The following is a 14,113-nucleotide window of genomic DNA, read 5'->3' on the forward strand; positions in this document are numbered from 1 at the left end:
AGGTACTAAATCCAATTAGGGATACAGACTATGCCTTAAGAATTTATGTATGCTTAGTAAAGGAATAACCTCGTATTATAATAGTATAGATCGAAGGTTTTTTGTACCTAAATACTGTAGTGTAATGGATAGACAAATAAAAATAAAAATAAAAATACTACGGTTAGAAATATAATCCAGCTTTTATCAAGATAGAGTGTAATTTAAAAAGATGTTTTAAAAATTATTATTTATAAGAAGCCACAAACTAGCACTTTTCATATGAAAAATTGCTGAACTTGTAGAGATTTCATGTTGAACAAAACACTGAAGGGATTTTAATCAAATTTTCACGTGAGAACTCTACTAATCGTTTCTTATGAACCTTTCACAAAAAAGATTATATGGTGCTTAACCCTTTCATGTTCAGAGTTGCGAATCCATAATATTATACTTTGAATCGCGACAAGTAAATAATGAATATATTTGCTTTTAGTGGAGTTGAGTATACTTAATATTGGTCCTCGAATAGTAGTTACTACACTTGATGATCTAGGCACATTAAATTTAATATGAAATTCATTTTACCATTTTTAATATCTGATAAAAGAAGCCGAAAGAATTCGATTATGAAAAACTTAATAATTGATATAATAATTGGCTTTTCCTTTTTGATTTATTAAAATTTGAGCTCGGCAAGGCTACCTTAACAAACATCTTTTATTTACATAATTTGTTTATTACCAATTAATGGTTCCGTTTATGGTGCAGAAATTCGTGAATAATTACTTAAATACAACGTGTACTTCATTTTCACTATTTTGTACGTCATGTACATTCTGTAGATACCTGTTTACACGTTTAAGTTTTCCATTAATGCATAATAATCTATAGCCTCTAATTATAATGGATAGATGAGTGACGTGAGATACAAGAAAATCGTTTCACACTTAGAAAGCCAAGTAATTGATTAGAATCACATAGCTTCCTAATGTGTAATTGACCCCTAGTTAGGTAAAAACACGTGTTCAAGATATATACCTAAATTGAATTCTCAGCGTGTTTAAAATGTTGTTCATCCTAAATACTGTAACTTATAATAGAAACAGAAAATCTCCTCAATATATATGTAGTGACAAGTGTATACTTGTCCTGCCTGTAGAGTTCAGCAAAAAATTGCTATTTAATACTGATGTTCGAAATTCGCCATAAATTCATTCTAAGTAATTTAATAATGACAGTTGTGTAAGACAATCTTATTATCTAACATAAAACACTAAATTAAGTAATAATCCAAGAATAATTATCTTTCCATTGATTTCGTAAAGCAAAATATCTTTTACTGTTGAAAATATTGCTTCATATAATTTTTTTCACCTGTCACTCAAAGTTTTAATCAGTGTAGTAATAAATAAAAGGCATCGTCGAAAAAGCAGAAACTGTAAAGATCGAATAACGATTATTCTGTGGCCACAGTTCTTCAAATATAATTAGAAAAGAACTATTTAAGATAGTAAATAATCTGCTAACTAAAATTTACGATCCTATTTATTTTTACAAAATTCGCAGGTAAAAGACAAGAAAAAATTACTACTACTCCTTCCTATGATTTTCTTACAAAATACGTTTCATTAATAAAAAATAATAAATCCGATTATATAAAATACATACGACCGATATAAAATATTATTAATACTAGAAGACGGCAGTATTTGACATCATCGCTAGTCTCCTAAGTATTTTCTGTTTATGATAGCAGTTTAGTACATGCAACTGCTATTTCAGAGTCCCTATGTAAGGTCATAAAAAGCATAACAGACATAAAGTGTTAAAGTTAATCACTCCTTAAAGCGTAAAAGGATAAACGCTGTCAGCATTTCTTTTTAAGACGAATTAGAAGAAAAATTAGAAAAAGCGATTACGCGCAATTCCATCGGCCCGCGGGAGAAGGGTATGATGCGCATCTCCGTGTTGCGAAATTGAAAGTCTTCCACTTCCTGCGAGGAAGTTTCGTCCTCCAGTCGGAGAAAGGGAACCTCGAAAACCAATTTGACCCAAATCATTTTTCGTAAGTACACGTACGCACACGACTTTCTTTTCCCCTCCGCGACGGTCACCTACTGGCATTCTTCTGGGATTATCAATTCTCAAATCTCAGTAGCGATGGTTCTGCACGAACATGTTTGTTTTTTTTTTTTTTTTTTTGAATTTTTTTTACACTGTGATGTTAGATTTTATCAACTTTGATTCTCTCGCTATAGAAGATGTTTACTCGGGTCTAACTTTTCGACTACAACTACTTAAGTTATCTGTGGCAAAATCGGTAGAAAGAATAGGAAATGTATATTTTTTATTCAAACAAAAGATTCTACTAGTAGAGTAGTAGAGCAGAGTAGAGTAGTTGAAATGGTTCACGAACCATTTTATATTTTTAATTTTAGCTTTTAATTCTATTTCAATTCTATTTTTATTATTATTCTATATTTTATGAAGGTTTGGTTAAAATTTTATGTTCACTATTTTCTACGTGTATTATTTGTGTATAAAATATTTATGATACCATAAAATTAGTTGAATTCCTATTAATATTGGAATTAGATATCTTGCTAAATGGGCTTGGTATTTATTACAATATGAATCCTTAAAAAAAATAGATACAGAGAAATAAATAGAATATTATAAATAATAAATAGAACAGAAAATTATACTAAACTTCATTAAAAAATATTTTAATTGAAATTTCAATATATTGATATTTGGTAGTATATTAATTAATGAAAATTAAGATTAGATATAATACGAATTTAGAAGTGATCGTAAGTTATACATTTTAATGGTTAGAATGGAAGTTTAGGATTGTCTTGATTGCGTAAAAAGTAGAACTTCTTTGTTATCTTTTTTATACTTCAACTTTCATATTTCTCTTCATATATCGCTCATTTCCTTTTCATACTCTTAATTTTATTTATAATAAATTTACACTAATATATATACATTAGTAATAATTTTTCAAACATATTATATTCCATAAACGAAAGTGAAAAAAATATTGAAAAAAATGAAAGGATCAGTGTCTTTTATTCTACTTAGAGAGAAACAAAATAAAAATTAACTGAATTTCTACTGAAAAGTAACATTAAATAGCAGATAAATGTATTCAAAAAATAATAACACAGTTTTAAAACTTTCTTATACGAAACAATAAACAATATTTGAAATTATTTCCTTCCACTTGAATTTTAGAGATACACGAGAAGAAAATAATTACAACAAAAAAACAAAACAATCTTGCTTCTTAAAGTAGCATAAAGAGAGTCGTAGTTCCGTAGTTTCCACTATTAATGTAATAATACAGTAGTCGTACAATTGGAAAAACCGAAACAGTTTTTCTGTTAACAAATCTAATTATTAACGGTAAACTGCTTCTAGTTTTCCATTAAAAATGGCACAAAAAGATACTATTGCCTTTTATGTTATTTAGCATTTCACTGTATTTAATATCGCAAGTGATTATATTTTGGATTATTTTAAGATGATTGACACCTTAAGTTTAATAAAAATGTATCCAGTTTTACATTTTTTTTTTTAGGTTTTATAAGGAATTCCATTATCCTTCATCTTACATAGTATCAAAATATTCTTCAAAATGAAATCAACAGTATTAACATAATTAAAGTTACATGCAAACACGTAGATATAATCTTTTCAGTCACTTTAAATAACGATTGGAATTCGGAAGGAGTAGAAAGAACGATATCGAGACTTGTGAAGGTGCATTATTTTTCAACATGAAGATACTCATAATTAAAGAGGACTTTAATAAGAGGAAATAACTTTCAAAGGAAATAACTTTCAGTTATAGTTTCAACCCTTAAGTGGTACGTTGTCAGTATTACAGTAGGTATAATGTGGTACTGTCACTGCAATAAATTCCAATATGAAAAACGATTAATACACGCTAAATTAATAAACATAAAATTTATAACTATTTAATTTATTAATCTCCAAGTTTATTAATTTCTATAATGTACGATACTAGCTAAAGATTAATACCAATGTTGACATGTCACTTTTGTTACATTGGTGTTATTGATTCATTTTGAAGACTTTTATAACACTAAGGAGAATATGATTATAACTAACGAACTGATTAAGAGAAAAATCATTAATTTTTACAAATAAGCTGATTACAATTATTTCATATAAATTCTAATTTAATAAGATGATATGTTAATTAAGGAAATAAAAAATCCAAAAATGTCAAAACAGCCATTTGTTTTTAACATATGTAAATCCTGATTACATACACTTTCTTGCATAGTTTGGTAAAAGTGTGTTTAATTCTGAGAACTAGTTGTGCATAAATTTTGATTTCGAAAACTGAATAATAATTAACAAATAACTCATCGCGGTTTCTCAAAAAAATGGCTTCGAGTAAAATCTATTTTCCATTCATTTTGACCCATTTTCTCATGATCTAAAAAACCAAATCGAACAAAATTTTTTACGGTGAATCTAAAGAAATTAGAACGTACTACTGAACATACTGAATCAAGAAGTTCGAAAAATAATGGCTCCCTTTGGTAACGAAAAATTATTATACATCACTTTACGAACGTGTGCTAGGCATCATGTAACTATTTTTTATAGTCGGAAGTTTATCATGTAATCAAGTTGTTCAGAACTAGAATAGTAGAATATGGTAACCTCTAAAATATTATACGATCACAAAAACACTTTGCAGGTATCATACTGCAGTTTATAGCTATTTTATGCTTGGTCAAATTAGTGCCACGAACTTTCGTTTTCAAATGATCTGAAACTCAATTTTCCTGTTTCTTCGAAAGTAGAATTTATAACATTTTCCTTTGCCTCGGCATAGGACAACTCCAATATCTTATCAATATTTTACGATTCTCATATTTCATGAGAAATATAAATTATAAATAATATTTCATGAGCTATCAAGAAACTGCTCAAACATCACCAATTTTTCACATACTCAAACCTCAATCACAAAATCCTTTATACAATTACCCCCAAGAAATGTACTTAAACAACGCTTCCCTGCATCACAGTGTCCCAAAAGACCCACCAGCAGCCCACCGCTATACAAAGAGTTAAATCCATGCCTTCAATGCACAAGGTGCCAAGTACGCACCATGCAAGCGAGCATTAAAGACTATTAGATAGTTTTAGAAAGTTAGTGCCGAGTTTGCTTGCCAAAAAGACCTCCGATGGCGAATCGCCCTTAAGGGGGAGTGCATGTAGGGTTCACGGACGGTTGTTCCTGGAGTGGAAAGGGTTCGAACGAACTTCGGCCAGGTGACTAAAATAATCTTTGATAGAGATTCGCGATGGATGGAGAAAGAGGGAACGAGGGAGAGAGAGAGAGATTCGCGAGGCAGTCTCATCAGCATAGGTGATGGGTCGAGATGCGAGTGGGGCCAGGGTTGGTATAAAAGGGGCACCGTGGCATCCGCGGAGCATCAGTCCTCAAATCCAGGAACAGCAGCAACCATGAGGGCATTCATGGTGAGTCGAACACGCTTCGTCTTCTCACTGTTCCCCTTTCCGTCATCCTCCCACCTTTTCCATTTCCAACACACGGTGATTCGCTTTCTCGCGCGCTTTTCACCTGTTCGCTTCGTTTTCTTTCAACAATGGCAATTTCGTTACGTCCTCGCGACGCTCGATGCTTCCTCCGCTTCATCGACTTCCGGTTCACCTGGTGAACCTCGTCGAACCGTTTCCTTCTCGTTTCTTTTTCTATTCCATGGAAGTGGTGATCGGGAAACTTAATTGGCCAAGTGCCAAGGAATCCTCGAACACTGTTGCACGAGAGATCGCGTGTGTTAGGATTGTCAAACGAGTCAGTGAAGAGCATTGACTGCCTGGTGGAAGTCACGGTGCGATTGATAGTCTCAGGCAGTGGCTATAATACGGTTCTTTCGAGTTTTTACTTTTACGGTAGATTACGTGGTGTTTCTTCACTTTCACTTCATCCTCACTGTTTTCTTGGGGTTTAGAAAATTTGACTTTGAGGTTTCTACGGGTTCGACGAATGTTGTTTCTTTTTTGTTAATGGTGTTAGTATTGTCACGTAGTGCGATGAAATTACTGTGATTACGTTATGAAAAATAATTTACGGTGTGCACAGAAAATTTACAATTTTTTGTTATCAAAAATATCTTTTATACTAAGCATATAGATTAGGCTGTGTAAGAATGAAGTTTCATAAGATTTTTAAAAAATAGTAAAGTTAATCAAATTTTTCACGTTAAATTCTATTTATACTTGCGTCAATAATTATGAAAATAGTATAAGTAAAAAATCTAAAGAAATTGTATTTATTTTGTAATGTGAATAGATGCAATATTAAGTAAGTGATAAATTCAATTTTCTTAAATTTTTTACTGAGACTACTGTCATAATTACTGACACAGCCGTATCTTAAGAAAACGAAACAGTTTATAAAAAGAGCAAAAACCTTCACAAAACCTAAGTCGAAACAAAACCTAGACTGACAAAAGAACATGATTCAAAATTCTTCGTCAAATACACATAATTTTTTTCTCAACATTGTCTACAACATCAAAACTAATTCTAATGTGAAAGAAGGAAGTACAAAATAGTGACAAAATTTGGGAGCACTTCGATCAAAACAACATAAATTGTTTTCTTTTTTCGAACATCGTGATGTGACTCCTAACGTGATTAATGATCCATGAAGTGAGACTCCAAAAGAAAAAAAGTCGCACAGTGAACCGTGAGTAATCGTCTCGTGAAAGTACTCCGCGTCCACTCGCGAGACACGAAGAAATGAGGGAAGGAGAGAAAAGGGAAATGAGAATTTGTGGAGAGAATAGAAAGGAAGATGGCACGGGAGAAAGTAGGGGGTGGGGATGATGACGACCTAGAAGACGGCAGCAGATGCAACTGTAACTCGATGTCAATGCACTCGATGACCGTATCAAGATCCATGATTACGAGAGATTAACGAAATCGCGGGAACTTTCAAATCCCACGTAATCTTCCTTCGTTTCAATTATTCATTCTTAATACTTGAAGGCGTTAACACAATCTCTGAACATTTCTTTTTTGCATCCTTTAAACAGAATTCCTTTTTCTTCCTTTTCAATATATTTTATTTTTGCTTGGCTCAATGTTAAGGATAATATTGATTTTATCGATTACGTATCAATGGTAGAGTAAATGTTATCAAGATAGTAAAAGGTTACAAGATTTACTTTCTCTTAAAAGAAACGCGGTAAAACAATTTTATTATTACAGTGGCAAGTATCACATTATTACTGAATGTTTATAAAAAAAAGACAATGTAATAATACTCGGATTCCTGTTGCATAATTACATTAAAAATGTAACGTAATGTATTGCATTATACTCATAAATTATTTCACGAACCACTTATTCTGATATTTACAAAAGTAAACTAAAGGATACTGTCACTGAATAGCAAAGAAGTCAGTTATGTAATTCCTTTGTTTTATCCAAAATAATACATGCATATATGTATTTCAAAAGTGATGTTACTCACAAAATGAAAAAAGAATGAAGTTTAATAACATACATTTATTCATCGTTAAAAATTTTACCAACAAAACTTCAAAATTGTAGAGTATATTTAAAACACATTTACTATAAATAACGAGTAAGTAATCTTCAGCCGAAGAATTCAGATACGATAACTTTCCTTCAAATTCTTGGATAATCCATTTCTTTCTACCAACATTATTTGCTTAATTTTCTTGTAAGCTCACAAAATTCAACTTTCTTGGTTTCCCTGAATAACGTGCCTCCTGAATTGTATCACTTTTGAAATACTTATATGATATGTAATACAATGAAAATTAAGTTGAAAGTACTACCGTCAGGGACATAGTTCGTGTTTATTTTTGAGTAGGAAGCCTATGCGAAAATAATAATGAAATCATAATTTAGTTTAGCTACTAAATTTCACGAATAAATATCAAACTAGGTAACAATTATTTACTAATATTTTTGAAGAAATTTTTATCAATATAAATTTTATGTATGTACTAAAATACTAAACTCGTCAAGAATCGGGTCCTGATCAGCAACTGGGTCCTAGACAGTAAATCATCTCTTGTTCTCTCAAAAAAGTCGAAAATCAACATGGTTCACTTTTCTTATGACCCCCTCAATTACTCCCTATAATCCAATCATCAATCCTCAATCATAAAAACCTAACATCCCTATCTTCTGTTTTAAAGATCGTGGTGCTCGCCGCATCGGCGATGGCGCGGCCTGAAGCTGGTTACTCGTACAGCCAGCCGAGCTCTGGCTATGGAGCTCCGGGTACCGGATTAGGAGGTGGTGGAGGACTCGGCGGAGGACTCGGTGGAGGCCTCGGTGGAGGACATGGCGGAGGTCTCGGTGGAGGACTCGGCGGAGGACTCGGTGGAGGACTTGGCGGAGGACTTGGTGGTGGATTTGGCGGTGGTTTCGGTGGAGGCGCTGGTGGTGGCTTCGGAGGAGGCGCTGGTGGTGGCTTCGGAGGAGGCGCTGGTGGCGGCTTCGGAGGAGGCTTTGGCGCCGGTGGCGGTGGATCTCTGATCCAGAAACACATCTACGTCCACGTGCCACCCCCAGAGGCCCCTGAAGACAGGCCCGCCAGACCCATTGCGCCACCACCACCACCACAGAAGCACTACAAGATCATCTTCATCAAGGCGCCCACTCCACCTACGCCTACCGCCCCTGTTCTTCCTGCTCTTCCTCAGCAAGACGAACAGAAGACGTTGATCTACGTGCTGGTTAAGAAACCGGAAGAGGCGCCTGAAGTCAGTCTGCCGACTATTGCACCCACGCAACCCAGCAAGCCGGAAGTTTACTTCATCAAATACAAGACACAGGTGCGTGGATCTTTTGTTTGAACTCGCTCTCTTTGCACTTACACTATTCTATTCTTCTATATTTATGGTAAGGATTTCTATTATGCAATTGTACCTATATAGAAGAATAGCTGTTTGGTGGAAGTATACTTGTCTTATGAGTAGAAAAATAGAATAGGTGTCTGTTGTTGTCTTATTATTATCCGTTTCTTGTTTACAACAAATTTTCAGTCTTCTCGTATAATAGTGAAGTCTTGTTTTTTTACTATTGCTTCTTGGAGAAATGCATGAATTTTTTTACGAAAGATTTTTCAACTCAAATGTTTAAATTGTACTTTTTTTGTATTTAAATCGAGGCAAATGGCTATGCGTTAAACACAGAAATTGGCTGAGAAATAAACAGCTAAAAGATAAAACACTGAAATGTGGAGCTGCACAATATTGTAAAGGCGGCTCTGACGTGAATTCTAGAATATTTTAAGGTTTATATCAAATGCGTATCCTTAAAAGCAAAAATATTTCATAATTCAATAATACAGTTGCCATTTTACGTAAAACAGTGATTATACTAAGATTGCCTAAAACTTAGAAATTGTTAAAGTTTGTTTATAACAAGTGTCGCTGAAAGACTTTGTCAGATTAAAGTGTTGGTCACCGGTGACCATGGCGGTGAATATGTTAAATGAAGTAAGTACTTGGGTTAACAAGAATAATAATATACTCAAATTTTAATAAAAATTGGGATATCTACATAGAAACATATCTCAAGATAATCGCAAACCACCTAACAAAAATCGTTAAAAAATAACGAAAATTAACGACATTGTGTTTCAAAATTCTTGTTTGCCCAATTTATATATTTATATTTACTTTGAGTCAACAATATTTTGAGCCACATACAATTCAACACGGCACGTAACTAAGAAATTTTCACTTCACAAAGACTTTATAAAAATGCATCATAAGGTAAATGTCCCATTATTAACACGAATTTTATTTCATTTTAAATTTAAATTCTAATATAACTAATAAAAAAACAGTGTCATAAAATAATACATTCAGACACTGGGACGTAATTCATATAGAGATATACATTTTTATGTCGTCCACTTACTGGGACATATACTGTCCAACTATAAAGAAAAGCAGTATCTCCTAAAAATATATTATTACTATTTTGCACTAAAACAAAACACAAAATGTTCAAAACTATCCAAAGATATAAAAAACCTAGTTTCACATTTTCTCTAGTTACTGTTTTTCTACATACTTGCGCAGTATAGTCTCGTAAACATCCAAATATCGGAACATTTACCTTGTAGCATCAACTTAGCAAATATCTACCCAATTTCAGGATTTCATAAAAACTTCTAAAGCCATTTCTCTCAACATAACCCCAAAGTAGCTTATCTCCATCTTGAACCAAACGCTTCGAGCAAGACTAAAGACTAAATATGTGAAACAAATTACAGAAGGAAGTCACGTCTGGTGGCGGCGGCGGAGGAATTGGCGGAGGAATCGGCGGAGGAATCGGCGGAGGAATCGGCGGAGGAATCGGCGGAGGTATCGGCGGAGGAATCGGTGGTGGACTCGGCGGAGGACTCGGCGGAGGACTCGGCGGAGGACTCGGTGGTGGACACGGCGGTGGTGTCGGTGGAGGGCTCGACGGACACGGCGGTGGCGGAAGTGGTCCCAGCGGACCCAGCACGAGCTACGGGGCACCCAGCGGATCGGGGCCTTACTAGTCACAGACACTGCCCGTTGAAACCCCACAGATCCTCCTCCACCCGAAATCGGCCCCAATTCCACGCTCCGCGACGCACACGTATTCACGGCTTCGGCCACGGCTCAACGGCGATCCTTTCGGACGCATCTACTCACTGTGATCCCACGTGGACGACCGTGGTGACGAGCAGGATCACGATCGAGGGACCAGCCGGTTGCGCGTACCTGTCGATGATGGCGACGATGACGCTGCCGCCGGCCTGGGTCCTGCTCGCGATTCGGAGTTGCGCGATATATACGACTTACGTGAGAACGACCACGATCACGAGGATGACCGTGATGATGACCACGATGATGACCACGATCATGATGACGATGACCACGATCATGATGATGATGATGAGAATTCTAACGACTGTTAGATATACGACGACAAAGACGACGACTAGGATTAAATGTTTTTTTATACGTTATTTTTTGCAAGAAAACGGTGGCGAAATAAAGCTTTTTTTATGTATTTTTACATAAAACCATATGGCGTTTTTTGTTCATTCACCTGTCTGACACCTTCTATTTTATACATAGAGATTATGCCTTCAAAATAGTAAAATATTTTGGTTTCAAGTAACTTCAAAGTATTTTTCAGACTACTTAAGTGTTAGTTGGATTCAAATATCTATCAATTAATTTGGAACTGTTACTGGAATTAGTTTGAAATTGTTACTTGAATTCAAAAACTCAATTAAAATCAATAAAGAAGTTAAGTAACCTAGCGCAGTGAAACCCCAAAATGGCGTCGAAGGGGATTAATAATTATTTTTCACATATCGCGTTTGTGTTCACTTGTTTTCATACCAATTCTGACTATACAAATTGAAACCGTTCAAAATGTATTATTTCATGTCTATCCCAAATTGATTTGAAACTTGAAGGAATATTTCAAGTCAACTAGAATAGCAGATTCATATTGACAAATTGGTCTTAAGTTACTTAAATTTAAGCCATTTGAAACTCATTCACTCTAAATCATTTCAAGGCACAGTGAGTATAGCAACGAAATTATAAAAAGAAAATACAGTACAGTTATAAAACATAAACTAAAACAATATCTATCGAAAATTTGACTAATTGAGTCGGACCTGATTTCATTTCGATTTTACTTACAAGATTCTTATTTATTTAGAACAATTTTCAGAACAGTTTTTACTTGATATTTAATTCACACTTTTCTAATATGTGGTATTACAAATTTAGGACTTGTTCTTATCAATTTAATATTTTTAAAATATTATTATAGATCATTCCAAAAACATAGAATATTCTTTTTAACGTGATTGAAAAATATATTAGGTCAAAAATTAAAGAAAATGATAACATCCATAACAACAATTAAGTATAACTTTAAACATTAATTTTTCGAAAAATGATATGATCTTCAGTGACATTATTTATGGTATAATCTCATACTTATTTAAATTCAACTTTGTTACTTTCAAATACGTTTCTGTCAAGCTACATAATAAAGAATGAGATTTGTTAAATATTTTATTGTAAGTATTAAATCTTGTTACTACCTAATTAGTATCATTAACTTTTATCGGGAGCTGCCCGTGTTTGCACGGTAGTACTTGCTTACTGTAGCAAAGAATATGATCTCGCAATGACAACAATCATGCCCATAATTATGGTGATGCAATGATAGTGGTAACAATCGAGATAGCAATCAATGGCAGCAATTGTGCCTGTGACCTGTAGTTACCTGATGACAACGACGACGGTAGTAATTGCAGCTTTAGGATAGCATTCAGACTAATTCAAATTATAAGCATGGAGCTAATTTATTTTTCATTCCGTGTATCATACGGAAAATAATAATAAACTCAGTTAACAAGGAAGAAAATTAGACGTAAAAATTGACGAAAAAGGACGTCGAAAAATTGCAAAAAATACCTCGTTTCTATATTAAAATTTATGTTAACTTCACTGAAGAACACGTGTGACGAAGTACAGAAGAGAAAACGATAATTACGTTTGAAAGTGAGTAACAGGAGGAAAATTTGCTCATGCAGATGAGGTGCCAGGTATTAAGGAAACTAAAAGTTGAAACCTAGTTTCTCTAATACATATACTATGTTCACTCTTCAGTGGACTCTGTACAGTCAATTAACCCTTTGAATGCACATTAAAATAAGAGTGAAATACAATACGAGATTTATTTATTTTATTATTTATATTGCTTCTATATGAATATTTTATATATATATGACAGGACCTCGATTAAGCGGTTTAAAGCAAGGCTCAAACAAGTAGCACTCTCCTCATGTGAAATTTATTGCTTTGGATAAACTACTATTAAATCAGAATTCAATTCCCAATCAATGTTCTATTGTACTCTTATATATTGTTATTACACTAAATAAAAACAATATGGACTGAAAAAACTGTGAATAATTGAGACCCGATTAATCTAGATTCTACTGCAATATGAAAATGTGTATTTCATATTTTCTTGCTAGTTATTTAATTCGTCCCTTAATTTAAGAGAAAGAAAGGCAGCTCTATTAAGAGGAACTAAATAAGTCGTTTTACTAGCAATTAACATCCTAACACTTTCATTGTAAGGATAAATTTTTAATGCAAAGAAAATTTAGAACATATAAATTTTATACAAAAACCCTTAACAACTTTACAGAATTTCTAAAAAATTTGGATAAAAGGTGTTCAATACGTGACTGTCCAAGATTATGTGTACATGCGTTAGTTTCATCTGTAATTATCAACCTCTCCACTTGACACGATTACATTTTGTCGCAATATTTTAATCGCTCAACCGCAATTCAGTCGTCCATTAGATGAGTTTTGTGAATAAGGAGAAACTGAGGCGGACTGATTGTTTCGTATCGTTAAAGTCAGCTCGCGGCGAGATAAAGCGCGTAAATGCTGTATTGTGCAATGCCTAAAACATTATACAAGCCAGGGAACACCTCGTGACTTGGCGATAGCCCACGCCACCCTGTGGGAAATCCCCTTGCTCTCTAGCAACGTTCTGCGTTGGTGTGCGCGCGAGCTACTATTGCGTTAACTAAGATTCGTATCGACCACGTTTCAGTGCTCCTCTGTTAACGCATTAACTAGAATGCCAAATTCATTAAACCTTCTATCATATTGACAGTGATTCCAGCTTACAAAAATATTAGTTTTGAATTCGTTTTCATATTCGAAACCAAAAAGATCAACTCCACTCTTGTAATTTTTTTAAATTTTAGTGCCAAAGCACTTCACTGACGCTCGATATTTATTTTATGTTTAAAATTAATTTATATTTAAAATAAACATTAATAGTTTTCTTTTCAAGATTAAATTTTTAAGAGTGATCCTACAAAACAAAATAGGACAAAAATCAAACATAATAAAACTTGATTGGAAGCTTCATTTTCGAGTTATTAAATGTTGAAGGTACACTTGAAATGCGTCTGAGATGTGTCTTACCTGGAGGCTTATTCTACTTCCTGTATGCATTAGCCAGGCCAGGT

At 33.8% G+C, this 14,113-nt stretch overlaps 1 protein-coding gene across 1 annotated transcript; it reads left to right on the forward strand.

Moving 5' to 3' along the window:
* Window positions 1–5,404: 5,404 nt before the first annotated feature.
* Window positions 5,405–10,600, forward strand: Twdlt (TweedleT). The gene is made up of 3 exons (XM_076380213.1): window positions 5,405–5,514; window positions 8,235–8,876; window positions 10,328–10,600. Exons 1-3 carry the CDS (start codon window positions 5,500–5,502, stop codon window positions 10,598–10,600), a joined length of 930 nt encoding a protein of 309 aa, XP_076236328.1. The 5' UTR covers window positions 5,405–5,499.
* Window positions 10,601–14,113: the final 3,513 nt, after the last annotated feature.

The sequence above is a fragment of the Calliopsis andreniformis genome, chromosome 6 (genome assembly GCF_051401765.1).
Source record: "Calliopsis andreniformis isolate RMS-2024a chromosome 6, iyCalAndr_principal, whole genome shotgun sequence".
NCBI classification, from domain to species: Eukaryota; Metazoa; Arthropoda; class Insecta; order Hymenoptera; family Andrenidae; genus Calliopsis; species Calliopsis andreniformis.

What these genes read in the sequence shown, in the direction of transcription:
- Twdlt (XM_076380213.1), top strand. An exon ending in TCATCAAATACAAGACACAG is followed by an intron (nt 8,877 to 10,327) that starts GTGCGTGGATCT and finishes AACAAATTACAG; the next exon opens with AAGGAAGTCACGTCTGGTGG.